The following is a 20,600-nucleotide window of genomic DNA, read 5'->3' as shown; positions in this document are numbered from 1 at the left end:
TGTGCAGAAATCATTAGCAGCTGTATGCAATATTAGGCCAGCTCACTGAAAAGAGCCAATAAAATACCTGCCTGTGTGGTAGTCAGCCTGCGGATCACCCAAGAAACATCTGAATCAGGCTGACTTCCAACTTTCAGAAAATTCCCCTCAAAGGCAGCAATAGTGATCTGTCAGTCAAGTAAGAGTCCCTGTTTCCAAAGTGCTTTTGATTTTGAAAAATATGCATCCATTTATCATAAACATGAGAAATGAAAATAAAAATGCAGGTCCCGAAATGTTTGAGTACAACCCCTTACCCACTCCCAAAATCCCCTAAAAAACCGAGTATATAGGGCAGGCCGGCCGCCATGGAGGCCTACGAGCAGGTCCAAAGGGGTCCCCTGAAGCTGAAAGGCGTCGCAGAGCTCGGCATGACCAAGCGGAAGAAGAAGAAGGACAAAGACAAGGCGAAGCTCCTGGAAGCGATGGGGACGAGCAAGAAGAGCGAGGAGGAGAAGCGGCGCTGCCTGGACAAGCGGACCCCGGCACAGGCGGCCTTCGAGAAGTTGCAGGAGAAGCGGCAAATGGAACGGATCCTGAAGAAAGCATCCAAAACCCACAAGCAGAGGGTGGAGGACTTCAACAGACACCTGGACACGCTCACGGAGCACTACGGCATCCTCAAAGTCAGCTGGACGAAGTAGCCCCGGCCGCCCGCGAGGGGCAGCCCTGGTGCCCCGACCCCTCTCCCCCGCACCCCCTCTGCCTGGAACCCGATTAAAGCGAGACCGCCCCCCACCCACGCGACTGTGCGTTCTTGGAAGGGAAACCCTGGTAGTCTGGCCCCGGAGCGCCGCGTTTCCATCCGGAGGTCAAGGTCGCCTCGCCAGTGTCAAGGTCGCCACCCCATGAGACAGACTCCCCAGGAGAGAGGCGCTAAGACGGCGTGGGCGGCCTTCCAGGCTCCGTGTGGCTTCTGCTGCTCCACGCAGGCTCCGTGGCCTTGCAGCTCTCAGCTCAGCGCCCGGCCGCTGAGACAGCTCGGGTAGTAGATTCACTGCTTCCGGTGAGCTGGAGGGGGAGCACCACTTCCGGTGACCCTGGAGCAGACACCGCTTCCGGTTAGCTGGAGGGGGAGCCCCACTTCCAGTGAGATGAACAGAAGCAGCACTTCTTGTGAGCATGGAGCGGGAGCAGCACTTCCGGTGAACCTGGAGCAGAAGTAGCACTTCCGGTGAGCTGGTTCAGGAGCACTACTTCAGTGCACAGCAGAAACCACTTGAGTGAGCTACAGCAGTAGCATCGCTTCCGGTGATCCCGCAGCACCCTTCTTCCAGGTGCCTCTGATGGGTGTCGAGTGCGCAGGCAGACGTTGCTAATCGATCGCGACGTTCCTCACCGTGGAAGCCTTGGAGCACTCGTCCCTGAGTGGTCATGCGCGTGCTGTGACACGGCGGCCGCGATGGCTGTAGGGAGAAACAGTGTCCCGGTGGCCCAGGCGCTCAGGAGAGGGGGCTGCGCCGGGGGCGACGGGCTGTCTGTGTAAAAGCCGTGCAATAAAGCAAAGGCGTCACTGAAAAAACAAAAACAACCGAGTATATAGTCAAAATCAAGTACAAATAGAATGGGAGTGGGGACTATACAAAATTAACACATTTGTTATCTTTCACTAAGTTTCAACTTACACTTTATTTTTTTAAAAGATTTATTTATTTATTTGAAAGAGTTACAGAGAAGCAGAGGCAGAAAGAAAGATCTGGTCTTCCATCCACTGGTTCACTCCCCAGACGGCTGCAACTGCCAGAGCTGTGCCGATCCGAAGCCAGGAGCCAGGAGCTTCCTCCAGGTCTCCCACATGGGTGCAGGGGCCCAAGCACTTGGGCCATCTCCTACTGCTTTCCCAGGTGATAGCAAAGCACTGGATTGGAAATGGAGCAGCCAGGACTTGAACCGGTGCCTATATATATATGGGATGCCAGCACTACAGGCAGCGGCTTTTCCCACTACACTACAGGGCCGGCCCCTTAACCTACACTTTATAAAAGTACTTGGGCCCCTGCCAACTATGAAGGAGACCCAGATGATGGAGTTTCAGGCTCCTGGCTTCAGTCTGGCCCAGTCCTAGGTATTGCACCCATTTGGGGAGTGAACTAGTGGACAAAAGATCCTTCTCCTGCTCTCTGTTAACTCTTTCAATTAAATAAATAAAATCTTGAAAAAAAAAAAAAACCCTTCTGTCCACGCCAATCACTGTTAATCCTCATTTTAGAGATGAGGAAACAGACATAGGGAACTAGGGAAACTACCTAGAAATTTCAAATGGGACAAGGCAGGTTAAAGCCTAGCTCTTTTGATGACATATTTCATATTTTTTTCTCTACATAATGCTGCCTTCGTAAGAGACTGCTTCAAGTTTAAAAATTAAATTCAAGTATGCAAGAAATAGCATTTTCCTCACTTCCTGTGACAATTTCTTTTTTAAGATTTATTTATTTATTTATTTGAAAGTTATAGAGAAAAGGAAAGGCATGAAGAGAAGTCTTCTACCTGCTGGTTCACTCCCCAGGTGGCCACAACGGCCAGAGTGGAACCAGGCCGAAGCTAGGAGCTTCTTCCGGGTCTCTCACATGGGGAGCAGGGGTCCCAAGCGCTTGGGCCATCTTCCACTGCTTTTCCCAGGCCATGACCAGGGAGCTGGATGGGAAACGGAGCAGCCTGGATATGAAGAAGCAACGGCACAATGCTGGCCCCAATTTTCTGTTTTAACTCTTCCTATTGGCTGAGGGAAAACAAAGTAATCCATCAGCGATTGGGGGAGGAGCAACCCATGATCTTTGTCAGCTGTGCCAGAGTCTGTCCCTGTCCTTGTGTGCATGGCCTTCGCATCAGTAGCTCCCTGCTACTTCCTGGCCCAAATGTGACAGTTAATCACTGAGATGAACTAAGATTCCCTAAGATTCCAGTTGCCCAATGCTCAACACAGCCATTTCTTCTGGTTCTGCCACCACCCTGGGAGCACAAAAGGATCCCCTGGCATTGACCTTCCTCGCTCTGCTCTGGGCCCAGGCCAGGTGTGGACGCTCCCCAGTCGCCCAGCTGTGGATGCTTAGGTCGGGGCTTCAGCGCCCTCTGCCTCCGTTCCTTCTTCTGCAGACCGGGATTTAACAGTACTGATTTGAAACCAATCTTTGCCAGGCACTGTTCTGGACACCCGAGATAAAGCAACTGACAAAACCCAGCGAAGGGTCTTGGGAGCACCCAAACATGAACATGAATAAATCTTTTTATTTATTAAGTCAGAATTACCGAGAGACAGAGAGAGGGAGAGATCTTCTCTCTACCGGTTCACTCCCCAAATGGCCGCAATGGTCAGGGCTGGGCCAGGCTGAAGCCAGGAGCTTCTTCTGGGTCTCCCATGTGGGTGGCAGGGCCCAAGCACTTGGGCCATCTTCTGCTGCTTTCCCAGGCCATTAGCAGGGAGCTAGATTGGAAGTGGAGAAGCTGGGACTGGAACCGGCAGGCATATGGGATATGCCAGAGTCGCAGGTGGCAGCTTACCCGTTTTGGGTTTTGGAGCGGGCGGGCCCCCCTCGGCTTCCGTAGGCCATTCGCCCGCGGAGCCTGCCAGACCCCTGGCTCTAGGAGGCTGCCCAGGCAGCGCTGCCAACTGCCCCCAGGTGTTGGCTAGCGGCAGCGGCCGGCCACGGTGGTGGGGGGGGAGCACCGGCTCCTAAATCCTTTTCAAGGATTAAATGAGTACGTCCACTAGAGAGTACTTCATAGAGTTCACGGAAACTGCAGTGAAAAGGTAAGTTTACTTCCGTGCAAAAAAAGTTTGAAATTCTTGTGGATAAGGACTCTTCATAAGAATGCATATTATAAAAATTATGCATGAATTTCAAAATTGCTTTTCATTCCATTTTCCCACAAACTTTTTGAAGTGCCTGCATATGTGCTTCAGGAGACGCACGGGTAGGAATCCGAGGGCTTCCCTCAGGAACTCCTTCCTCTTCCCTGCTTGGGCTCTAGAACTAAAAACCAGGAAGGGGAGTGGATGTCAGGGAGCCTCCGTGTCGCGCTCGGTTTCGCCCTCTGTTGAAGAAACCAGCACAAAAGCGACCGTCTCCCTCACTAGTGAGAAGGAAAAGAGGAAATCGTGGGTGCACCCCTGGGGATGGTTTCCCCACCACACTCCAGCCAGCGAGTTATCTTTTCCTGGCGTGCCTTTCACCCACATCCTGTGCCAACAGACTGGGCGGCACGCTATGGCAAAATGTGCCCCTCTGTGGGATCCCAGATCACACGATCATCAGGATATTGTACTTTCACTGAATAGATCTTTGTTTTCTCCCATGACTTGCTAATTGGAAAGCTGTTACTCCTGTGCTATTTAATGGGCAAATTCCTCACGGCTGCCCCAACTCTCAAGACGAGCCCGATTTTGTTCTTTCTTCTTGAGTTTCTAACCTGTGAACTATTTGTGGTTCTACAATGCCCTGAGGAAGAGTTTCACTCCGAAGTGGTGATGGCCCGGTGCAATCTCAACTCCTTTACTTGCAAGTCTGGAGTTGGGGGCACATCCCGACCCCTCTTATAGCATAGGGTTCTTATCTGTAAACTATAAGGACAAGAGTTTCTGCTTCTCACAGGGGTAGGGGTTAAATGAGCCAATGGATCGAAATCACTTCGGGCATTGCTTAGCAAGTAGGAACTGCTTAATAAGTTCAGTATTCGTGATTGTTGTGTGTGTATTTTGTATTGGAAATAGGGTTTTTTTCAACAGTCTGTTTATTAGTTCCACTTTATTTATTTTGGTAAATGGGAAGTGTTCAAACAAACCTTGTTTCTCCTTTTCTAGCTGCTGTGTTGATAGGGAAGGAAAGAAGTCTCCACAAGAAGCCCACAAAGCTTCCTTTACTCAGCTTCTAAAATATTCTGTCTGTTCTAATAAAATGGTCTTCTTTTCATGATCAGTTATTTAGGAAACTGAAAATATAGAAAACTAAAGTATTTAAACCTGGGGTTGAGAAAGCAGCAAACTAATGTTTCTCTTTCTGCTTCTAACCTATTTGGCCCATTGAGATGCAGGTGCAAATATTTCAGTGCCTATGTTTTCAATTTGGTAACGTCAGTAGCAGTATGATTTCAACAAAGATAACACTTTTTCTTACCTGCCTCAGACAGAATGCAGCATGATATGGTGATATCTCCCAAACTGTGAGTAAATGTTTCTCTTTCTAGATCTTTGGCATGAAGGGGATTCCTAATGTGTGCAAATAATAGTAATACAAATAGCTAGAGCATGTTAAATTTGTGCTTTCCTTAAAGAATGCTCACCAAAAACATCACAAATGCTGTATATCTTGAGTATGATTATACAACTCACTAGGGCGTAGCATGAAAACAGTTGTAGATACAAAATTCCTCAAACATTCGCATCTCATTCATGAGATTTGTGTTTATGCTTCTGTCAAGAATGAGGGAAATACATATTAAAATGGGGTAACAACTTGTTTTCTAAGATTTTTCCCAGAATTCATTACTGTCATTTCTGTATCACTACCAGTTGAACTGGTGGAGGAAGGGCTATACACTAGTCCCACCTCTGCTGTTACCTTGTCCTGTGACCCCCCAAATAGTCGCATTTCCTCTCACAGGTCTTAGAAAGCAACAGACATGGCCTAGTGACCTCTGAAGACACTTTCACCTCAATTACTTAAAGACAGGCTTTCCACTTGAGGATATCTCACTTCCAGGAGACTTGATTCACCCTGACTCATCCCAAATGGGCACGGAGTTTGTGGGCCAAGACCTACAGGTTCAGCAGTTTTCTTTGTGTCCAAGTCTTTAGCAACAAAGACAAGATACTCAGATCAAAGGAAGGCCAACTCTGAAACTCCCACGTCACAAAATGCATTTACTGTTTACAGGATCTAAAACAATGCAGAAGAAAATGTGTAGTTCAGAAAGAACTTTGGAGGGAGATTAAAGTGTCTTTTTAGAAGTGATCAAGAGGGACCACAGTGGGTTAATGCCCTGGCCTGAGGCGCCGGCATCCCATATGGGCGCCGGTTCTAGTCCAGGCTGCTCCTCTTCCAATCCAGCTCTCTGCTACAGCCTGAGAAAGCAGTAGAAGATAGCCCAGGTTCTTGAGCCCCTGCACCCATGTGGGAAACCCAGAAGATGCTCCTGGCTCCTAGCTTCAGATCGGTGCAGCTCCGGCCAATGCAGCCATCTGGGGACTGAGCCAGTATGTGAAAGATTTCTCTCTCTTTCTCTCTGCCTCTCCTTCTCTCTCTCTCTCTGTAACTCTGACTTTCAAATAAATACATAAGTCTTTTTTAAAAAAAAAATCAACAAAGAAGCGGGAAACAAAAATGTACCTATTAAAATTGTTTCTGTTTGGATTTTTCACTTATTACAAAAATAAAATAATATGAAGAGATGTTTTTCCCCAGAAGATCTAGGGAAAAAAAAAAAGGAGATTTTGGAGGGTAAGAATGTGCCAGAAAGTTTCCAGAGGCCTAGTGTGTACTAACAGCATACATGGGCGTGCATTCACTGACATCTCCTGCAGCTGGTACAACCTCAGTAGTTTGCTTTCCCACAGTCTCCGAGTCAGCCAGTAGCAGATTCCCCTATTTGCGTTTTAGATTATTGCGTTGATTGCCTCAAGAACATGGCTCACACAATAGAGTGAAAGGCACTACACTTTACTGCCATTATTTCTTAGGATTATTCAAACTCTTTAGCCTAATTGTATACATCAAGTAAATTTCAGATCTGAAATATTTCCCCTAATCAGATGGTTTTCATCATTTCATTCTGGAAATTGACTTCTCATGCCTTCATGTCAAGCATACAGAACTTCTAGAAGGTGCTTTCAGTTCAACCTGCGATGCAGAGAGAGGACGGTACTTAGAACGAAGGAAATGGAGACACCTTGGTTTCTGCTGACAGAGCTAACATCTAGTGCCCTGTGCCCAGTGAAAGGAGAATTTCTCAAAGGATAATTTTTTGTAAAGATTTAATTTTTTTTTTGAAAGGCAGAGAGAGAGAGAGAGAGAGAGAGAGAGGTCTTCCATCTGCTGGTTCACTCCCCAGATGGCCACAATGGCCGGAGCTGGGCATATCTGAAGCCAGGAGCCAGGAGCCTCCTCCAGTTCTCCCACACGGGTACAGGGGCCCAAGGACTTGGGCCATCTGCTGCTGCTTTCCCAGGCCATAGCAGAGAACTGGATAGAAGAGGAGCAGCCAGGACTCAAACTGGCACCCATATGGGATGCTGGCACTGCAAGTAGTGGCTTTACCCTTGACGCCACAGCACTGGCTCCCAAAGGATAATTTTGAGAGATAACTACAGGAATTCTATGAAGCTTCAACCCTAAGAACACAAACTTACACACAAGAATTTTAAAAACATACAGTTTATATTCAAAGGTGAAGCCATTTTTCGTTTATATCAAAGTAGTACAAAGATCCAGAAAACAATGTATGAAATTCTGTTAGAAAATATTTTTCTGGGCTGGGCATGTAGCCTAGTGGTTAAAATCCTGAATGAGATGCCTGCATCCTACATCAGAGTAACTGGTTTTAATACCTGGCTCTGACTCCTGACTCCAGCTTCCTGCTCATGCAGACCCTGGGAGGCAACACTGATGGCTCAAGTAATTGGGTTCCTGCCATCAGTCTGGGGCACCTGGATTGAGTTCCTGGCTCTGGACTTTTGGCCCTGGCCCATTGCCACCCATTGCAGGCATTTAGAGGTATGAACCAGTGTTTAGGAGCTCTCTCAATCTCTCTTTCTAGCTCTCAAATAAATAAATAAATTTTAAAATATATTTTTCTGACTATAAGCTACAATTTTTTTTAAGGTTTATTTATTTGAAAGGCAGAATTACAGAGAGAGAGGGAGAGACAGAAAAGTCCTCCTCCCATTGGTTCATTCCCCAAATGATAGCAACAGCTGGGGCTGGATCAGACCTAAGCCAGGGACCAGGAACTCCATCCAGGTCTTCCATGTGAGTGGCAGCGACTCAAATTCTTGATCCATTGTCTGCTGCTTCCCAGGCACATTAGTGGGGAGCTGTATTGGAAGCAGAGCAGCTGGGACTTGAACTGGCACTCTAGATATGGGATGCCTGCATGAATGAAGCTTTAATAGGGGAGGATAGTCATGCACACGGAAACCTGAGCGCTATAGCCTGTTGTTCCTGGCCTACAAACCTGTACAGCGTGTGAGTATACAGAATACTGTAGGCAATGGTAACACACTGGGAAGTATTTCTGCATCTAGATGTATCTGACCATGAAAAGTTAGAATAAAAGCGAACTATAAAGGATAAAAACCAGAACACCTGTTTAAGGCACGTAGCATGAAGGGAGCTTGCATGCCTGGATGCTGCTCTGCAGGAGTCCGTCAGTGTGAGAAGCGTGAAGGCCTAGGACATTACTGTACAGGACTGTAGATTTTATGTACGGGTATGCCCAGGCTACACTAAATTTATTAAAGATTTTTATTTACTAATAAATTATCTCTAGCTTACTGTAACTTTTATTTTGTAGAATTTATAAAGATTAGTAAAAAGGATTTATCTTATTTATTTGAAAGGGAGAGTTGATGTGCCCTCTCCACTGGACCATTCCTTCCTTGGCGTGTATCTCAATAAACTTCCCCTTTACTATCCTTAAAAAAAAAAAAAGATGGGAGGGATGAGAGTTATAGATAGAGGGGGAGACAGAGAGACCTTCCATCCACTGGTTCACTCCCTAAATGGCAGCCGTGGCTGGTCTTGAACTAGATTGAAGCCAGGAGCCTGGAACTCCATCCAGGTGCAAGGACCCAAGCAGTTGGGTCATCTGCTGCTTTCCCAGGCAGATTAACAGAGACATGGATTAGAAGTGGAGCAGAAGGGGCCGGCGCTGTGGTGTAGTGGGAAGAGCTGCCACCTGCAATGCTGGCATCCCATATAGGCGCTTGTTTGAGTCCCAGCTGCTCCACTTTCAATCCAGCTCTCTGCCATGGCCTGGGAAAACCGTGCAAGATGGCCTGAGTTCTTGGGCCCCTGCACCCATGTGGGGTCCTGGAGGAAACTCCTGGCTTCACATCAGCTCAGCTCAGGCCATTGTGGCCACCTGGGGAGTGAACTAGTGGATAGAAGACCTCTCTCTCTCTGCTTCTGCCTCTCTATAACTCTGCCTTTCCAATAAATAAATAAATCTTAAAAAAAAAAAAGTGGAGCAGTGACTCCAACCCACACCTATGCTGGCATCACAGGCTTAGCCAGCTGTGCACAATGACAACCCCAATCCTAATATTTTTAAGGTTTTGATTCTTTTGTAATGACAGCCTAAAACACAAGCATTGTTCAGCTATACCAAAATATTTTTTCTTTTTTTTTATTTGTAAAGTTTTAAATTATATTTAGAAACTATTTTGGTAAAACCTAAAATACAGACATCAGCCTTGGTCTACACAGTCAGGAGTATCAATACTGTCTTCCAGCAGCACTGCTTACGCCACCGGAAGGTATTAGCACAGGAGTAATCGCGCACATGGAGCTGTCATCCCCTGTGAGAACAATCTCTCTTCTGCATTCGTCTGGTGATGTCTGCCGAGGCTGTCCTGAGGAGATGTCACCCTTCTCACCGCACATCCATGGTGGCGTGCGTGGTTTGCTGCTTTTTCCGTCATAGACGAGGTTGTAAGCGGAGAATCCATCGTGAGCCTTCCTCTCCATTGATGGAAACTTGTCCGTGTTGGGGGCCGTGTTTTTCCATTTCCTGAGGAGCGTGTTGTGCTCTGAAGACACGTCTACTAAACCCTTCCCTGTGCGTTTCCTTGGGGTTCTCTTTCTTTTCTGGCTCCTGCAGTTTCCCTTTTCCTCACCTCTTCTTCAGCTAAGCATTCCTGTTCCAGCTCCAACAGCTCTTCCTCGTGAGTGCATTCCACAGACTACCTCGAGGAGCTCCTCAATGTCATCTTCATCCACACCCAGGGGGAAGGGTTTTGCCATCTCAGACACAACCTTGTGCTTATCTAGAGCCTCCTCATTCTTGGCAAATCCTTAGTAGTCATGGGCGCATCTCTCAACTCTCTGCTTCCACCTGCCATTCACAAACTCCTCATGACATCACCCCAAGCCCAGCAAGGTTCTTGATACAACAGCAGGTATTGCAGTCCTTACAGAATGGCATCAGTGTCTTCCCAGTGTCTGCCTCAGTTGCAGCAATAGCTCGGGCTTCTCAGATCAGTGGCCTTAAAAGCTGCTGTAGCTTCTTAATCTATTGGTTGCTCAAAGAGGTGGTGACTGGGGGGAAGAAATACCATGCTGACATGGGATAAGACCACCAATAAAAGGAGGACGGGCAGGAGCATCATCAACAAGAAGCAGAATCTCTACAGCTCTGTTATTCTCCATACAGTGCTGCTCCATTCAGGGGAACATCTTGGAACAGGCGCTGGGTCCTGCAGGACTTCTTTCTTCCTCCCTCCCTCCCTCCCTCCCTCCCTCCTTCTCTCCCTCTCTCCCTTCCTCCCTCCCTCCCTTCTTCCTTTCCCCTCTCTCTCTCTCTCTCTCTCTCTCAGATTTATTTATTTTATTGAAGGGCAGAGTTAGAGAGAGAGGAACAGAGAGAGACTGAGAAGTCTTCCATCCATTGGTTCACTTCCCAAATGGCTGCAATGGCCAGAGCTGGACCAATTTCTCGAAGGCAGGAGCCAGGAGCTTCTTATGGGTGTCCCACGTAGGTGCAGGGACCCAAGAGCTTGGGCCATCATCTGCTGCTCTCCCAAGTGCATTAGCAGGGAGCTGGATCGGAGGTGCAGCAGCCAGGATTTGAACCGGTGGGATGCCAGCGCTGCAGACCAGGGCTTTAACCCACTGCGCTGCTGTGCTGCAGTGCCGGCCCCTTCTTGTTGCTTCTTCAGTCCTCTGGCAGTGTGTGGTGTTGAAGGGCCTCAGGCTCTGGGGTTCTCACTGTGGCAGATCATACAGGCGTCCACGTGTAGCCTGCAGCACTGCCCCCCCCCCCCCCCCCGATTGTAATACTGCCCTTAAAAGCCTTGAAACCGGGCAGTGATGTGACGCCCTGGGGACCCGAGTCCTTTCAGGCACCCACTTCCAGACTGTAGGGATTTCATACATATTGAAGATTTGCTCTGGCAAGCAATTTTCCTCTAAAATCAACTTATCTAGACTTTCCAAATAGTCTTCGGCTGCCTTCGCATCGGCGCTTGCCGGCTCAGCACTCTCCTTTCACATTATGTAGTGAATAATGATTCTTGAGGCACATGGACCACCCAGAGTTAGCAGTACACGCAGCATCACAGCGGGGCCCAGGCACTGGCTTTCAACACGGCAGACAAATGTTTGCTTTGGCTGGGATCATCGTGGTGCAGAGAGAGAGTGAGAGCGAGAGCGAGAGCGCCACACTTCTGCGTCTGGCCTTGAGTGCAGGCTGTTAGCTGTTTCTCCACACCTGCTATGGGCCCTTCTCATATTTTCCTCAGTCTCATTGCCTTCAGTGAAGCACATCCTTCGACAGCTCCTGACACTTCGTTCCTGTTCTTCAAGGTCACAGCAATGGTGGAATGGGACATGCTTGACTGGTGGCAAATAATGGCCCGATTTGCACCTGCGCAGTTCTTAATCACTTTTGTTTCCAGTTCAGTCACTCCATGTGACCTCTTATTGGCAACACTGGCAGAAGATTTTGTGTGCTTAGGGGCATATCATTTTGTTGATGAGAAACACATGAGATTAAATCAGGTGCAAGAGAAAATATAGGATCAAGTGGTGCCATAAACCCAAGAAGTCGGAGGCTTGTGCTGGTGGAGCACATAACATCGTTTTACAATAAGTTTCTTTTTAATATAAGGAGTATACCCTAAAATAACTATAAAAAGAATAGACAACCCGTAGAGGGGTAACACCGTCATTTATTATCATTACCCCATATTACGTCCTCCGTGTAACTATACCTGGTATGCTTTTCTACGGCTGGCAGTGTGGTAGATGCGTTCACACCCGTATCACCATAAACACCGGAGGACTGTGTTGCACCTGCCGTGTTGTGACAGTTCTGATGTCACTAGGTGACAGGGATGTTTCAGCTCCATTATAATCTTACGGGACAGTGTCGAATACGTGCTCTTTGACTGCAGCGTCACAGTGCAGTGCATGCGTGGGCGAGTGTTTCCTTTCCCAATGCGGCTTTATCTCTCTGTCGATAAGGCTGTTTGTTCAGATGAACCCAGTTCTCTTCCTAACAGTTGGAAAGAGGCTTTGCCAAAATATTTGTGATTTTTATTTGGCAAATGTAGTTCTGAGTATATAGTAATAAAATTGGATTTTGGCTCTTTGGTGCTTCATAAAACAAAGTGACTTGATACAGTTTCCAAAAAATGCCACATTAAGGAGCAGATCTTAGATTAATGGGGAATTGCTTATTGCAGATTCTCTGTCAGGTCCAGTTGGAAAAGGCAGCCTTTCTGTTTGCCAACAAATAGAAATTCTTAAGACGCCATATGTTTTATTGACTTAAACTGTGTGCTAATATGCTAGAGGTTTGGTAAACATTCAGAATCAGCTCTTTGATTTTTATTTCAGTTCTCTGTCTATCCTTGTAGTCCTGCATCAATTTTTAAATTTCTACTTGTGGGGCCGGCACCGTGGCTCACTAGGCTAATCCTCCGCCTGCGGCGCCGGCACCCCGGGTTCTAGTCCCGGTTGGGGCGCCAGATTCTGTCCCGGTTCCCCCTCTCCCAGGCCAGCTCTCTGCTGTGGCCCGGGAGTGCAGTGGAGGATGGCCCAAGTGCTTGGGCCCTGCACCCGCATGGGAGACCAGGAGGAGGCACCTGGCTCCTGGCTTCAGATTGGCGCAGCGTGTCGGCCGTAGTGGCCATTTGGGGGGTGAACCAATGGAAGGAAGACCTTTCTCTCTGTCTCTCTCTCACTGTCTTTAACTCCACCTGTCAAATAAATAAATAGGAAAAAAATTTTTTAAAAAATTCTACTTGTGTCTCTGTTTTAAACAGCAGGTTAGTGAGTTCCTGTTCTGAACTAAAAAAATCTCCTCAGTTGCATAGGCCAAGCACTACAGCACTCTGACGCACAGTAGTCACCAAAATTAAGTTGCTATTCTTGGTTCATTTTTTTCAATCTTAGCAAATGCAAAATGTTATATGCTTTTTGAAAAAAAAAATCAAAGCCAAAGGCTTCTTTTATCTTTTATTATGGTTAAAGAAATCTTTTAGCAGCCTTTGCATTTCAAAATGCAAAGTTTGAACTTTTGCCAACCAAGTATTTAATTTTAGTTCTCATTTTTTAATCTTATTTATTAAGCCCTATTTATCAACTCAGAGTAAGGTTTTACATGCAAATTTCCTGGGAAATGTGCTTCTTAAGATTATTCTTAATGCTAACACACATTTTTTCCCATGATCTTTGAAGACACAAAAGGAGATGTTCAAAATGTTCATGGAAACTGCATATAGCTCAAAAATTAGGCCTGGATTTCAAAATCCTTTTGCATTAAAAAAAAAAAAGCCATCTTTTAATTGCATTTTTCCACATACCTTTTGGAGTACTCTCATGTAATGGATGTTCTCAAATTAAATATGTGTGTCAACCACAGTTTTTACATATCCTTTTACTCCAAGTTGTTGAGATGATTTTCTCTTCATTACTCATATCTAACTTAAATTCTGTTGCTTAAACCTCCAAACTTGCTCTTTCCAAAGCAGCTGTTAACCACGTCACATTGACAACACATGTTAATCACATGTCACTCCCCAAGCTCCACTAAAAAGACAGAAGAAGTTTGCAAAAAGTAGTAATCACAGGAGTTGGCCTTGTGGCTCAGTGAGCTAGGCTGCTGCCTGCAATGCCGGCATCCTGTATCAGCTGCTCCACTTCTTCGTCTTCTTCTTCTTCTTCTTCTTTTTTTTTTTTTAAGATTTATTTATTCATGTGAAAGGCAGAGTTACAGAGAAGCAGAGACAGAAAGAGAGACAGAGAAGTCTTCCTATTGCTGGTTCACTCCCCATGTGGCCACAATGGCCAGAGCTGCACTGATCCAAAGCCAGGAGCGAGGAGCTTCTTCTGGGTCTCCCACATGGGTGCAGGGGCCCAAGGACTTGGGCCATCTTCTACTGTTTTCCAAAGCCATAGCAGAAAGCTGGATCAGAAGTGGAGCAGCTGGGACTAGAACCAGCACCCAGATGGGATGCCGGCACTGCAGGCGCCTGTTTTACCTGCTACATCACAGTGCCAGCCACTACAATTTTAGAGTAACAATCCAGTCCTTATATAATATGGCCTAGTGTCTCCCAGATAGCCAGAAGTGAGCCAGTACCCTACCTCTTACTCCAGCAGTGGCCATGCACAGTGATCTGAACTCACTGTGGTGGCTAAAAATGAACTCTGTCTCCCGCAGAACATCACAAGCAGCTGTTATTCTCAGATGCACCAGTCAGTTATGGGTGGCAATGCCCAGATCTTACATCACTGCATCTTTTTTTCCCCTGGCTCTCCAGGGAGTTAGGGGTGAAGGCTCCTATAGATTGAGATTGGGGCTGAGAGGTGCGTGATCAGCTCATGTCCAGGTTCCCGATTGGTCAGTTGTGCTTGGTCAATTGCTTTGTGATTTGTGGTTGGTCAGTGATGCTGTGCTCTTTAGAAAGTTTACGATGACCAAGTGGGCTCCAGTTGATAGAAGGGTTATGCAAAGGTGACAGCTACATTCTGCCTGGATCTGCAATTCTCCTACACAAACCACCCCAGGACAATACTGGCCATCAAGGTTCTTATCTATTGCAGAAGCAGATGCCTCTGTGATTAGAACTTTGTATTGTGATTAGAACCTTGTAAGGCCAGTTGGATAACTGCCTTGAGTCAGTGAACTCCTTTAGATAAGGACAGGCAGGGCACTTCCCACTGAGGAAGACAGACAAAAGGCTGGGTCCTGCTTTTACATTATGGGGGTTCAGTTTCACTTTGTGTGCAGGTGTCTTAACTGCTAGACCAAAGGCCAGTCTCAAATCAGTTAATGTAAGGGACTTGAGTGTTCTTGGATTTTGGTAGCTGAGGCGAGTGCTAAAGGCAATTCAGTAGATACGAAGGAAAAACTATATATAGAAAACATTTCACAGGAAGCACGTGGAGGATTGAACTCTGTAGTCAAAGTTAGGGCCTAACATTTCCTAAAGGTGGGAAGAACATGTATTGAGCAGCTACCATCCCAGCTGCCTTGAAAAGACTCCTGACCCACCTGGGCCCCAAGAACCAAAACAGTGAACTCAAGATTCAGGTCCCAAAACAAGACGTTTAATTAAATCAGCGTAGAATACTGAACGCAGCCTGCCACACTCCTCCTCAATGGCCACCAACCAACCCCTCAGACTAACAGGAGGAGGAACAGGCATTTGGTGCAGAGGGCCAGACACTGCTTAGGCCACCCGCGTCCCATATTGGAGTTGCTGGGGTTCAAGTGTCAGCTCCTCTCCAGAGCCCAGCTTTCTGCTAATGTGCCTGGGAGGCAGCAGACAGTGGCTCAAGTACCGAGTCCCTGCCACCCACATGGAGACCTGGATGAAGTTCCTGGCTCCTGGCTTCGACCTGGCCCAGCCTCAACTGTTGCAGGCATTTGCAGACTGAGCCAATGACTCAAAGATTCTCATTTCTCTCTCCCTCCCTCCCTCCCTCCCTCCATGAACTTGAGAGTTTGGGATAAATACTTTTAAATATTGCTTTTTCGCCAGCGCCGCGGCTCACTAGGCTAATCCTCCACCTTGCGGTGCCGGCACACCGAGTTCTAGTCCCGGTCGGGGCGCCGGATTGTGTCCCGGTTGCCCCTCTCCCAGGCCAGCTCTCTGCTATGGCCAGGGAGTGCAGTGGAGGATGGCCTAAGTGCTTGGGCCCTGCACCCCATGGGAGACCAGGAGAAGCACTTGGCTCCTGCCATCAGGTCAGCGCGGTGCGCCGGCCACAGTGGCCGTTGGAGGGTGAACCAACGGCAAAGGAAGACCTTTCTCTCTGTCTCTCTCTCTCACTGTCCACTCTGCCTGTCAAAAACAAACAAACAAACAAACAAACAAAACAAAATAAATATTGCTTTTTCCCTAAAACTATACACAATGCACTTTTGACATACAAACGAAAGAGAACAGCAGGGGTCAATCTCTTATCTTATCTATCTCTTATCTTCTTTCCATTAGTCATTTCCTGAGACTGTTCTCTGTGTTAACAACTTGTCTTCCTGATAAAAGTTCTGCTTTGGCTAATAGTTGGGCCCAAACTACTTAGAATGATTTCTTTCTCTCTCTCTCTCTCCCTCCCTCCCTCCCTCTCTCCCTCCCTTCCTTCCCTCCCTCCCTCCCTCCCTCCCTTCCTTCCTTCCTTCCTACGTTCTTTCCTTTTTTCTTTCTCTCTCTTTCTTTCCTCTTTTTTAGGATGATCTCTACTCATTTAACTATTAGCTGAGTATTTTTCCTATTCTTTATCGACAGTAATTCATCAGTTGCTGTACTGATTCTAAATTCCCATTTTCTGCCTGTTACTGTCAGCCGTCATTCAGGAGAGTTTGGTTGAGATTGCAGGGAGGGGATAGGATTGGTTGGGGGATGAATTTGGAGGATGACCTGGAAAAGAAAACCTACAGCCTGTCTTCAGTCCACCTGCCATTTGCATGATTCTTAGAAAGGTTAAATAAAATGAAATTAAAAGGTTTCAAGAATGACATTAAAGAAGAGAAATAAATTAAAACAGTAAAATGCTTTGTGCCATCTGGCTGCCTCCTATGCCTAGAGAGGGGGGTGAACATGAACTTGTTCCAGCCTTCATAGACGGTTGGCACCAGTGCCAGCTACCGCACCATGTACCTGCCTGATTGTGAAGAATGCCAAAATTACGAGCTTGGCTGACCGCTCCAGTTCACTCTCTGTCCAAAACTGCTTGAACATGCTCTGATCAACAGTGCTGCACAGCTTTCCTGCCAGTTTCATAATATCTACTAAACAGGGCTGGTGATGTGCACAGTGAGTTAAGTTACCACTAGCAATGCCGGCATCCCATGTCAGAGAACAGGTTCAAGTCCAGGCTGCTCTGCTTCTGATCCAGCTCCCTGCTAAGGTGTCTGGGAAGGCAGTGGAGGATAGCCCATATCCTTGGGCCCCTGCCATGCATGTGGGAGACCCAGATGGAATTTCAGGCTCCTGGCTTCCATCTGGCACAGCCCTGCTTTTTGGTGAGCCTTTGGGGAGTGAACCAGCAGATGGAAGACCTTTCTGCCTCTCTCTCTGTCCCTTTGCCTTTCAAATAAATAAGTATTTTTTAAAACAATACTAGCCATTTTTTTCACCTTTAAGCACCGGTGCCAATAGTGTGCACTCGTTTGCTCTGCTGCCCCCAGCTCCCTGGTACAGCAGACGCCATGCGTTTCAGAGACCTAACAAGGCCCACCGGCTTCCAGGTGCTCAACAATTACCTGGTGGCAAGAGCTGCACCAAGGGGTATGTGCCAGCCTAAGCAGAAGTGGCAGTGCTCCAAGCCGACCCTGGGCCAGGGCCTGCTGACTTGTGCCATGCCCTACTTGGCATAATTACGCCAAGTCTCAGGAGAAGGAGAAGGCCAGCCTCCCAGGAGGGAGAAAAGCTCTGGGCAAGTAAGGCCCTGCAGATGTGGAAGTGGAGCCACAGACAGTAAAGATGATGATGACATTGACCTCATTGGAGCTGAGGGGAGGAGGAAAGTGCAGAGGTTAAGGGAGGAACGACTTGCGTGGTGTGGGTCAAAGAAAGCCAGAGAACCTGCACTCTCGGTCAAGTCTTCCATTTACTGGAAGTGAAACCTTGCAGTGACGAAGCAGATACGGCCAACTTGGAGGAGTGTGTCAGAAGCATTCAAGCAGATGGCTTGGTCTGGGGCTTCTCCAAGTTAGTTCCAGAGCGGTATGAAATCTGTAACTTCAAATGCAGTATGTCGTGGAAGATAACACAGTTGGCAGAGAGAAGCTGGAGGAACAGGTCATTTGAGGATTACATGCAATCCATGGATGTGACTGCTTTCAACAAGACCTAAAAGCCATCCAGGATCATTTCACTTAAACAAAACATTGAAAGAGAACAAGGCTGGCGCCGTGGCTCAATAAGCTAATCTTCTACCTGCAGCGCCGGCACCCCGGGTTCTAGTCCCGGTTGGGGCGCCGGATTCTGTCCCGGTTGCCCCTCTTCCAGGCCAGCTCTCTGCTGTGGCCCGGGAGTGCAGTGGAGGATGGCCCAAATGCTTGGGCCCTGCACCCGCATGGGAGACCAGGAGAAGCACCTGGCTCCTGGCTTTGGATCAGTGTGGTCTGCCGGCCGCAGTGTGCTGGCTGTGGTGGCCATTAGAGGGTGAACCAACAGAAGGAAGACCTTTCTCTCTGTCTCTCTCACTGTCCACTCTGCCTGTCAAAAAAAAAAAAAAAATTGAAAAAAGAAAGAAAGAAAGAGAACAAAATAATATCTACTAAACAAGCTCCTGATAAAATGTGCTAAGTGCGAAGATTTACAATCTAGGTATAAAATGCTGTAAAATTCAGAGGTCCACAAAGACACCCAGAAAGCAGTTAAAGTGAATTGCCCTGTAAGCTTTCTCTTTTCATTTTTTTTTCTGTTTTGTCATTTTTCTCCTGTCTCATTTCTCTTTCCTATAAAGATATTTGTAACATTTCACAGTAAAAACACATTTTTTAGGGCTGAAAAGAAATTCTGATGATGGTAAATTTACTTTGCTATGCACCTTGCAAAATTTATGATTATATATCTCAGGTCAAATGGTCAATTTAGCTCTGCCATGTAAATAATGGTTCTTACAAAAGTAAGAACAAAGAATTTTCTTAATTTGACCATTTTCTTTTTGTCCTATAAAACCTTTGTATATGAATCTGCATGATACTTTTGATATACTGTGACACAGTAGGTTAAATAGCTGCTTGTAACACCAGCATCCCATAGTGGAGTCCAATTCGAGTCCCTGCTGCTCCACTTCCATTCCAGCTCCTTGCTAATATGCCTCCTCCAGCCTTGCTGTCTCCTTCTAGCGCCCTCTATTGGCAGAGTCTAACAGGCAACTAGAGACCATGGAGAAAAACAGCGGGCAGAGTCCTACCTGGGTCTCAGCTGAGCACTGAAGGGTGACTTTGTATCTGGGAAGCATTAGATTAATAAAGCTGCAAGGCCCCTCAGAGCCTTAGTCTCCAAAGGAGGCAAAATGCAGACCTCTAGGATGTAGGAAGAAATGTACATTTTTATTTAAAAGAATAAGAAAACATTTTTATTTAAAAGAATAAGAAAACAAACTTTAGTAACACTTAAATCGCATATTGATGATGAAAGCTCTCTTTGGGAACATCAAGTTGGGGAGTGGGAATGCAGGGGGTGAAAAAGTTGAGCCAAGAGAAACGAGGAGGGGAATTAGTCTCAGGAAAATACAATATTTACCTTTGTCGTGTCAAGGAGGAGAAACAATGATTGAGAAATTTTCACACAAGGACACATTTGCACTAGTGAACACTAAAGAAATTAGTGAGAGTCTTTGAATTATGTTTGCATTTTTTTTTCCCCAGAGAAACCGTTTATTTATTGAGTACACATTTCATGAGTACAACTTCAGGAATACAGTGATTCTTTCCATCATATCTGCCTTCCCACCCCATCCTCTCCTCCCTCTCTCATTCCCAGTCCCATTCTCCATTTAAAAAAAACTGTTCCTCGATAGTCAAGACAAGGTCTGTTCAAGCCATTGCTTCTCAAAGTGTCAATTTCACTTCTACAGATTTCCTTTTAGGTACTCTATCAGTTACCACAGATCAGGGAGAACATAGAATATTTGTCCCTTTGGGATTGGTTTATTTCACTAAGTATGATGTTTTCCAGATTCATCCATTTTGTTGCTAATGACCAGATTTCATTTTTTTTTTTTTTACCATTGTGTAGTATACCATAGAGTACATATCCCATAATTTCTTTATCCAGTCTTCAATTGATGGGCATTTAGGTTGATTCCATGTCTTAGCTATTGTGAATTGAGCTGCAATAAACATGAGGGTGCAGATAACTCTTTTATTTACTGATTTCATTTCCCTTGGATAAATTCCCAGAAGTGGGATGGCTGGGTCATGTGGTAGGTCTATATTCAGATTTTTGAGGAAACTCCAAATTGATTTCCATAGTGGCTTTACCAGTTTGCATTCCCACCAACAGTGGGTTAGTGTACCTTTTTCCCCACATCCTTCACCAGCATCTGTTGTTGGTAGATTTCTGTATGTGAGTCATTCTAAGTGGGGTGAGGTGAAACCTCATTGTGGTTTTGATTTGCATTTCCCTGATGGCTAGTGATCCTGAACATTTTTTCAAGTGTCTGTTGGCCATTTGGATTTCCTCTTTTGAAAAATGTCTGTTTAAGACCTTGGCCCTTTCTTAACTGGGTTGTTTGTTTTGTTGTTGTTGAGTTTCTTGATCTCTTTGTATATTCTGGTTATTAATCCATTATCAGTTGCATTGTTTGCAAGTAATCTCTCCCGTTCTATTGGTTGCCTCTTCACTTTCCTGAGAGTTCTTTTGCATTACAGAAGCTTCTCAA

The 20,600-nt window shown here is 46.4% G+C and overlaps 1 protein-coding gene and 1 pseudogene across 1 annotated transcript; both read left to right on the top strand.

The window, feature by feature from the left end:
* Window positions 1–338: 338 nt before the first annotated feature.
* LOC133765609 (protein FAM32A-like) lies at window positions 339–833 on the top strand. Its single transcript, XM_062199152.1, has one exon. It carries the CDS (start codon window positions 348–350, stop codon window positions 681–683), a length of 336 nt encoding a protein of 111 aa, XP_062055136.1. The 5' UTR covers window positions 339–347; the 3' UTR covers window positions 684–833.
* Window positions 834–17,412: 16,579 nt separating this feature from the next.
* On the top strand, window positions 17,413–18,059 carry LOC133765311 (elongation factor 1-beta-like; annotated as a pseudogene).
* Window positions 18,060–20,600: the final 2,541 nt, after the last annotated feature.

This window comes from Lepus europaeus, chromosome 8, assembly GCF_033115175.1.
Source record: "Lepus europaeus isolate LE1 chromosome 8, mLepTim1.pri, whole genome shotgun sequence".
NCBI lineage: Eukaryota > Metazoa > Chordata > Mammalia > Lagomorpha > Leporidae > Lepus > Lepus europaeus.
The sequence above is the reverse complement of the archived record's forward strand: the minus strand, read 5'-3'. Positions and strand labels throughout refer to the sequence as shown.

Coding starts and splice junctions, on each gene's coding strand:
- LOC133765609 (XM_062199152.1), top strand. CDS start 348: ATGGAGGCCTACGAGCAGGTCCAAAGGGGTCCCCTGAAGCTGAAAGGC.